Below are 10,000 nucleotides of genomic sequence, written 5' to 3' on the forward strand. Positions count from 1 at the left end.
CATTACATTCACCCATTCACACACACATGTTCACGCACCTTTATTGTTACATTCACCCATTCACACACATTCATACAGCGATGGATGGCAGGGGAAACCATGCAAGGCGCCAACCTGCACATCGCTCAAATGAAACTCTGGGGGAGCCCACAGGGATCGAACCGGGTGCCTTCACGTTCCCATATACAGCGGCCGCTCTACCACAGCCACTGTACTCCCTGATCCACTGCTGCCGCCCACATGTCACCATCAGCCCAGCGTCCCGTAGTTCCCCCCCCCACACACACACATACACACACCAGCGCATTGTCACCCATCCATTGTCGTGTTGGCCTTGTTAAAAGTGGTCTGTCGGATGATGTTAGTGACCGTTACAGGCATTATCCCCACGCAGGCCCAGCCCCAGACGCTCACTCACCACACGATGACAAAGAAACACCCCTCCCCTCCCCCGCAGCACGCTGCTTCAGAGACGCTGTGAACAACTGTTGCCAGATCGTGTGAGAGAAATAAGCAGCCGTCATGTCTGTGAAATACAAGCCCAAAAAAGAAGCGACTATACGCTAGACGAGAAATTATTTAAAACTATAATATGCGTCGACCATTTGAAAGAAAAAAGAACAGCCGATCTACAAGCTCACAATGCATCGCGATACAACACGTCGGCTATTTTTGAAAGAAAAGTCTTGAGGGGGGAAAAAAGTGAAAAATAAGCCAGGTCTGTGAAAACAAGACGGAAAGAACGCAGCGACTACTAGTGTGAGAACGTTAAACCTACTAACTATATGCATCGGCCATTTGCGGTGCGTTGTGAGCTTGTAGATCCGCTATTTTCAAAAACGCTTTGGGGGTGGGGGGAGTGAACGATTGGAAATATTTTTTGAAATATTTTAACACAAACCTAGTCCTTGACGGGAAAATCTTTGAGAACGACACGATGTAAACGACATTTAGGACAGTGGTTCCCAAACCTTTTCATGTCAAGGACCCCCAAATTGACACTAATTGACCCGCGGACCCCCATTTGAAGGGATATGCCAGGGGACCCCCATAAGAGAGGATTCACCCATTCACACACACATTCACACACCTTTACATAGATTGTGCATTACATTCACCCATTCACACACCTTTACATAGATTGTGCATTACATTCACCCATTCACACACACATTCACACACCTTTACATAGATTGTGCATTACATTCACTCATTCACACACCGATGCCGGAGGAAACCATGCAAGGCACCAACCAGCACATCAGGAGCAATTAGGGGTTCAGAGTCTTGCTCAAAGACACTTGGACACTAGCCTATGCTTTCTATGGCATAGGCAGCTCCCGGCAGGATCCGCCGGGAGAATCTAGACGCAGCTGCGCAACAGAGTAATTAATTAGAGCGACAGAGAGAGAGAGGAGTGTGTGTGTGTACGGGTGTGCATGTGTGCGTCAATTTAACAAAGGCGCAGACGATCAGAAATCAGCAGAGAGTGATCGACGTTTGCGCTACTCTATGCCGAATTGAAGTGGACTCGGCTCCAGACTTTTTTTTTCTCCCTGGAAATAAAAACGTCTGGGTTTCCGAGGCTACTTGGACACTAACTCTGGGGGAGCCCACAGGGTTCGAACTGGGAACCTTGCCGTTCTTATCCGGTCACTCTACCCCTACCGACCCCTACAGTCAGTCAACTACCGATATTTACAAGCGACTTCACAGAAAAAGACGAGCCCAAAGTCGCCTGTAATAAGCAGACGTGGCAACACGTGTCTTTGAACCTGCTCTCGAGCTGATGTCAGCATTTCTCCTGACATGGATTTGATACGGCCCGGGGATAGACTCTATTAACATATGAATATAAGTGTACGGAGGGAGCCGTTTGAATGCTGCATTGTTGTGTATGACTGAAGGGGGGGGGGGGGGGGGGGGGAGGTCAGTGGTCCTGGACGTTTACATTACATTTCCCTCACAATGGAAGCTTGTGTCGCTCTGAGCTGTCAGTGGAACCTGTGAATGAGTCTGGTGTAGGATGGTGAGCCAACGGCCATCTGTACACCGCTGGTGATTTTGACAGCAGCACGTTTTGATCTGTAGTTTTAGTCCTAGTCTTTTGTTTAAATTAGACCTGAGGCCGATTTCTAAATTGCTTTCTGAATCGTGACAGTTTTCTGAAAATCCTATTGTTTCTATGTCAGTGTTTCTCAAACTATTTCATGTCAAGGACCCCTCCAAAAAATATGTAATTGGCCCGACGACCCCCATCTGAAATATGTTGTTCCAGGGACCTCCCCCCCCCCCCCCCCCCCCCCCCCCCCCCCCCCCCCCCCCCCCCCCAGCAGATCCACAAGCTTGTGGCGCGGCACTTGGTGCCACGCTATGAGCTTGTAGATCTGCTATTTTTCAATAGCTATATAGTATAACATAATTAACACCAAAAGGGGTTCCCGTCCTGAATGGGTTAAATAAAATTCTGTTGCGTTCTAGTCATGTTTCAGTCATCTGAAATGTTTTTGTGTCAGTCTGGTTTAGCTGATTTCATATGACTTTAGTCGACTAAATCTACAGTTGATTTTGTCGACAAAAAAATGTATGTTGGCGGGCCTTGGTGGCGTCGTAACTCGTAATGCCTGGTTGCATGCTGAGAATAGCCGATCCACAAGCTCACAACATATCAACACTGATTTGTAAATATATATGCACCTTCTTTCATTCTTCTCATGTGCGTGTGTGCGCTCGTTCGTGTGCGCTTGTGCGTGTGCGCTTGTGCGTGTGCGCTCGTGTCCTTGTATGAGTGGCGGGCGGCCCCCTGCTGTAAGTGTGTTCATTCATTCATTCATTCACCCCAAACTAGGCCCCATTGTGCCTTGGCATATGCCATGCTCACATTGTGTGTGTGTGTGTGTGTGTGTGTGTGTGTGTGTGTGTGTGTGTGTGTGTGTGTGTGTGTGTGTGTGTGTGTGTGTGTGTGTGTGTGTGTGTGTGTGTGTGTGTGTGTGTGTGTGTGTGTGTGTGTGTGTGTGTGTGTGTGTGTGTGTGCGTGCGTGCGTGCGTGCGCGCGCGGCGCGCGCGCTTGCGTGTCATTGTTGCCAGATTACGTGAGAGAAATAAGCAACCAGGTCTGTCTGTGAAAACCAGCCCCAAAAGAAGTGACTTCTACTACTAAGCCACATGACAGCTTTTGAACGTATATGCAGCATCGACCATTTAAAATAGCCGATCTACAAGCTCACAAGGCGCCGCGATGCGCGACGGCCAATATTTACAACAACTTCACAGAAGAACAGGCCCCAAAGTCGCTTAGAATAAGCAGTATAGGCATGTACCGATTCACTCAACTGTACCATACGATTCCAAACACCATATTAGGTTCACGGTACCATTTTTCGCTTTTTTATCACAAAATTAATTTCCAGATAAACCCAGATTTAAATTGTCACCCGTAATCAATTTTAATTAGGGATGTCCCGATACAACCCTAACGAGCAGACATGGCAACGCTGGTGTGTGTGTGCTGTGTAATCCGTCCGTTGTGAGTCCCTCTGCCATCTGTCCTGGTGTGCGTTTCACGGCCCCTCAGGAGCGTGTGTGTGTGTGTGTGTGTGTGTGTGTGTGTGTGTGTGTGTGTGTGTGTGTGTGTGTGTGTGTGTGTGTGTGTGTGTGTGTGTGTGTGTGTGTGTGTGTGTGTGTGTGTGTGTGTGTGTGTGTGTGTGTGTGTGCGCGTGTGCGCGCGTGCATGCACGTGCCGGGGCCCCTCAGGACCAGGTGCAAGGCCCCGTTGTTTTCAACACTGGTACAGTAATTGTTTGTGCGTCTGTGTTTGCCAGTTCATGGCATTGAAGCTGTGTGTGTGTGTGTGTGTGTGTGTGTGTGTGTGTGTGTGCGCGCGTGTGCGCGCGCGGCAGAAGTAGCAGCAGGCGTTGCGTCACCCTCAACCCCCTCTGGAGAACGGCCTGTAAATCAAGACTTGAGCTTGTACAGGGTGTGCACACAAACGCATGCATACGTACGCACATACATACACAGCCTTGTGTGTGTGTGTGTGTGTGTGTGTGTGTGTGTGTGTGTGTGTGTGTGTGTGTGTGTGTGTGTGTGTGTGTGTGTGTGTGTGTGTGTGTGTGTGTGTGTGTGTGTGTGTGTGTGCACAAACACACATTTAACACTAGCTCCACTCATTTCCCTCGAGACATAGTGGCACAGCTGTGGACAGAATAAGGTGGCGTGTGTGTGTGTGATCGCGTGCATGTGTGGCTGTGAAAAGCCTGATACACTTTGTTGCGCTGTGGCTTTTGATTGGGTGAGACAGGCCGTCATTGGGGTAGGGAGGCTTGTGATTGGGTGCGACAGGCCGTCAGTCAGTGAGGTACGGAGGCTTATGATTGGGTGCGACAGGCCGTCAGTCAGTGGGGTAGGGAGGCTTGTGATTGGGTGAGGCGGAAAACTGTGTTGTGTATATATGTGTAGCCTCAGCCTGGGATCAGAACCGTTTTCCAGGTTTATGATCCGGTCGGGACTGGAAATAACTCATAATGGCCCCGCCCCCTAGGCCCTACACACTGTAGGAGTTTTAAAGAAGTGCCACAATTGTTGTATTTTTCCAGTTTTTCATGTGTCTTTGAGGTGACAGTACTTCATTACCCTGGAGTCGTTTTTATGTGCAATGGTGTATTAACTTTGTATTTAGGGTTTCTTCCTGAACCCTTGACAGTCAAACGGACCAATGAAATAAACAGTAATATAGTGACATCACACTATCAGCCCCTCCCCTAACCCCTCCCCCTTTATCTTTCAACTACGTAGCTGTTTGTTTTTTATTCCAATTCATTTTGACATCTCACAGGAATAGCCAGGCTACACAGGGCAAAATGTTTCTGATAGCCTATAGCCTACGTGCGCTATAGCGAGCGAGGACGTTAAATCTTTATTTTCATTAAATAACTCTCTCTCTTTCCGTATGTGCGTGCGCACGCGGACACACACAGCGCACGAGGTCCAAAAGTTTGCTCTACACTGTTGATTCCGATGCGCTTTTATCAACATTATTCAAGTGAAATGCGTTGATTTTATAGACTATTTAACAGCAACATTGAGCTAATATACACGTAGCTACCTGTACGACACAGGGATTTACCCAAGGAATAAAGGTTATCATGATCATCTATCGATACAGTCAACAGACAGACAGACAGTCAGTGTCGCTCTATTCCCAAACTTCTACTCCACTACATCTCAGAGGAAGATTTTGTACCTTTTTTTACTCCACTACATTTGTTTGAAAACTTTACTTAGTTACTTTTTACATTTTGAGTATCTCTACATTGCAGTATTTATATTTTTACTTACTAAAAACATTATTTTTCCACCATTGGCCATATTCCTTACAGTTAATTTCAACAGCGGGAGACCAACAGCGAGCATCACTTGAATTTCATTGGCTATCTATCGCCCAATCGCCCACTATCGCCGGGCGACATCGCCCAAAAGATTAATTATTTTCATCTTTTCGGCCGACGTTCCTCCGCCCACTTTTCGACCAACGCCTGTTCGCCTGCTATCGCCTCTAACGCCAGTAGTTGCCGGGTCCCATTGACAAATAATGCACTTGAAAATTTGTCTGGCTGTCGCACGCTGTTAAAACGTACTGTGACTCTCTCTGTCTCTCCCTCCCCGCCCCTCTCCCCCCTCCCGCCCCAGGTCCTCAGCAGTGACCCCTACTGGGTTCCCACCACCGAGGAGGAGTACCTGCACTTTGGGGAGAAGGCAGACTCGGCCAACCTAGCCCTGAAGTACATGAACGCTGTGCGCAGGCGGAAGGGCCTCTACGTGGACGACAAGATCGTGGAGCACGCCGAGAAGCAGAGGACGCTGAGCAAGAACAAATAGATGACCACCTCCCTCAGCTCTACACAGAGAGACACAACAAATAGATGACCACCTCCCTCAGCTCTACACAGAAAGACACAACAAATAGATGACCACCTCCCTCAGCTCTACACAGAAAGACACAACAAATAGATGACCACCTCCCTCAGCTCTACACAGAGGAACAGAGGACGCTGAGCAAAAACAAATAGTCAAAAATCAAATCTTTCTGTCTTTCACACACACAATAAATAGATACCAAACACGGTGAAATAATACAGATTGGCACTTCCGTACGTACACTACTAGAAAACCTCCAAAATCCATACATATTACACTGAAATCCTCCCCATTGGCTGAAAACCGTACATATTACACTGAAATCCTCCCCATTGGCTGAAAACCGTACATATTACACTGAAATCCTCCCCATTGGCTGAAAAACTTACATATTACACTGAAATCCTCCCCATTGGCTGAAATCCATACATATTACACTGAAATCCTCCCCATTGGCTGAAATCCATACATATTACACTGACGTCCTCCCATTGGCTGAAAACCATACATATTACACTGACATCCTCCCCATTGGCTGAAAACCATACATATTACACTGACATCCTCCCCATTGGCTGAAAACCATACATATTACACTGACATCCTCCCATTGGCTGAAAACCATACATATTACACTGACATCCTCCCCATTGGCTGAAAACCATACATATTACACTGACATCCTCCCATTGGCTGAAAACCATACATATTACACTGACATCCTCCCCATTGGCTGAAAACCATACATATTACACTGACATCCTCCCATTGGCTGAAAACCATACATATTACACTGACATCCTCCCCATTGGCTGAAAACCATACATATTACACTGACATCCTCCCCATTGGCTGAAAACCATACATATTACACTGACATCCTCCCCATTGGCTGAAAACCATACATATTACACTGACATCCTCCCATTGGCTGAAAACCATACATATTACACTGACATCCTCCCCATTGGCTGAAAACCATACATATTACACTGACATCCTCCCCACAGACCGTGACGGAGGGAGGGTGCCGTCTCTACCGAACCTGAGCCACGAGAGACAGAGCGAGCTAAAGCGAGCGAGTTGCAGTGGCAAACGTTGTGAAGTTGGATTGAGCTGACTCAGCCCCGTCCGTGTTGTAACCCGATAACACAGTAAATAATGTCAAACCCCAATTCACCCAAACTCGGAAATAACACGGATTGGCAATGTTATGTCATTTAATGCAATCAAATACAACTTTTCTGTTTGGATGTATGGGCTGTCAATCAGATTTTGGGGATTTTCTAGTAGTGTATGTAAGGAATTGCCAATCCATGCTACTTTTCACCGTGTTTGGGTCAGATCAGGCTGAGATACCACCTCTCCAGTCAACAGTGTTTGGGTCAAATCGGGGTTTAGATACCACCTCTCCAGTCAACAGTGTTTGGGTCAAATCAGGGTTTAGATACCACCTCTCCAGTTAACAGTGTTTGGGTGAGATGGGGCTGAGATACCACCTCTCCAGTCAACAGTGTTTGGGTGAGATGGGGCTGAGATACCACCTCTCCAGTCAACAGTGTTTGGGTGAGATCAGGCTGAGATACCACCTCTCCAGTGACATCTGTCTGACTGAGTACAGCAGGGTTTTTTTTTTTGCCTTGCGTAACGCCATCGGCTGTTAATATAAGTTGTTTTTCAAAAACAGGTTGTAACTGTTTTGTTTGAAGGAAAAATGGAGCATTAAAGAAATATTATTTTGTCTCAACCTTCCACTTGTCGAGTCTACAAACAATGTCACTGCTTCTAGCTGATGCTGATTGGTTGTCATTAACTGTGCTTCTAGCTGATGCTGATTGGTTGTCATTAACTGTGCTTCTAGCTGATATGCTGATTGGTTGTCATTAACTGTGCTTCTAGCTGATATGCTGATTGGTTGTCATTAACTGTGCTTCTAGCTGATGCTGATTGGTTGTCATTAACTGTGCTTCTAGCTGATATGCTGATTGGTTGTCATTAACTGGTCTGTGCTTCTTTTTCCTAGCCTGGAAACCAGAAAGATTTGGTCTGGCACCGCTCAGTTGTGATTGGATTTCAATCCTTCCGAGGTAGTGAGGAACCAATTAGGGCTCAGTACACAAATATGGGGCGGTTTTATCACCAGAGGTGGTGTAGATTGTTGTCCAAACACAAACATTAAGTTCCCATTGACAAAGAATGGAGAATTTACGTCATGTGTCTGAGCAAATCGGCTATTTTGTAGTAACACAAACATTACATTCCCATTGACAATGAATGTAGAATTGACATATGTAGACGAGCAAATCGGCTATTTTTGTCCTACAGTACTGATGTGTGGAAGTCCCTCACACGTCAGACAGTACAGAACAAACGCTACCTTAATAATAATAATAATACAAACCATAATGTTTTCAGACTATATATGTACACCAGGCTTAAAGTGCTCCGTCCTGCGGACGGATTTCCGTCTTGAGGACTTCATGGCCATGTATGAGATCAGTGCGAATCTTCAATATAATTTAATAAGAGGGGTGGGGGGTTATGTAGCCATGGCCACAGTGTGAATGACATTAAAGGAGCATTCCTTTAAACCCGGTCCACCCTGGTAATAAGATGTGCACATGCACGCACTACAGTGGAGGGACACGCAACAGGCCAACAGCACATACGCCAAGGCCCGCCCCCGCTCGATCATGATTGGTGGAAGGCCCCTCTCTATCCTGATTGGATGAAGGCTGGGCCACCCAGCCAAAAACGAAAAGGTATATATATATATATATATATTTGACCCCAGGGGTTAACTGGGGACAGGGAGGAATTCCTTATATGGTCAGCACACTCTATAGTAGGGAGGATTATCACAACAAAAGAAGTGATATTTGAATTAAGTGAAATCACTGAATATACCTTTAAGTCATCAAAACGCAGCATATATGCCTACTTGCTACTAGTCAAGATCTCTCCAAAGTCCAAACTACCGCAAGCTTCCATTCGCACTCAAATAATATTTACATGGATCAGCTGCTCAGAATGCACCACGCGCTGCTGAATGTAACCCGACACGGCCACACCAAAGTGTTGGCGTGCCGGTGTCTTGACTCGTGCGCACCGCTGTGCAGACAGTAAATAGCAGATCTGCAAGCTTGCAGTGTGTCACGAATGTTACGTGCTGTGAGCTTGTATATCTGTTATTTGCTGCACGAAACACTGTGCACAATTTTAAGTCTGTTGTGCTCGATTAGATGTCCCCCTGCTATTCTGACTTAAAAGTAGCACAGATTTAATTTACCACTGAAGTTGGAAGTTTCTCCAACATGGCAGCGTCCAAAAGACGAAATTAAATAATATGGAAGTCACTGGAGTTCTAAATCGAAAGTTGATTACACCACGCAACAGGTAGGAATAGGATGGAATGGAATTATTTTGTTTGGGAAGGCAGCCGTAATTGACAATATAGCCTACAGTAAGTGCTTATGTTCGGTTCACTTGCTTTAAATTAGACAGCGCTGCGGAACACTTAAATTAGAGATTTGAGAGGATTTATTTGTCTCTCACAAAAGTTACCCATACAGGCGTGCCAATGCAAGCAGACTACCAGCGCCTCCATATGATTATCACTACATTGGACCGGCTGCTACCGGACGGGAGTTAAACATTTTCCGTCTTGTTTTTTTTTCTTGCTTTAACCACTGTACAGATCATCGCTTTTGCTGATGCGACGGACCAGCATGTTACATCTCATGATACTAAACAGGCCTTTATGTTTCACCGTGGGCTCAACATTGTTCCATGAGAGGTTCTCTGGATTGAATTTCCACATATCATTGATGCGCTTGAATTGTGGCCACCAACTATATGTACAGCTCTTCATTGTGGGCAAAGGCACTGGCGTCCTTCTGGAAAAACCTGTGCAGAAGGTGTGGTTCCTGCTAATGAATACACTGATCGCAGCGCTATAGGCCTCACTGGGCCTCCGCAGAGCCGGGGCGCTCGATTAGTTTCACTTCCCCCAAAACAACAAGACGGCCCCTTCTTCGCTCATGTTGTTAATTCGGCTGGCACCTGCTGCTACCTACCATCTACC

General features: G+C 46.4%; 1 protein-coding gene across 2 annotated transcripts in view; it reads left to right on the forward strand.

The window, feature by feature from the left end:
* The window catches only part of efl1 (elongation factor like GTPase 1), a 130,871-nt gene extending 123,204 nt beyond the window's left edge, over positions 1-7,667 (forward strand). For both annotated transcript variants that reach the window (XM_079497105.1, XM_079497106.1), the window contains exon 25: positions 5,689-7,667. In XM_079497105.1, coding sequence (XP_079353231.1) covers positions 5,689-5,877 — 189 coding nt within the window. In that variant the 3' untranslated portion in view covers positions 5,878-7,667. The remainder of the gene's footprint in view (positions 1-5,688) is intronic.
* The last annotated feature ends 2,333 nt before the right edge of the window (positions 7,668-10,000 follow it).

Source organism: Electrona antarctica (genome assembly GCF_951216825.1).
Source record: "Electrona antarctica genome assembly, chromosome: 3".
NCBI lineage: Eukaryota > Metazoa > Chordata > Actinopteri > Myctophiformes > Myctophidae > Electrona > Electrona antarctica.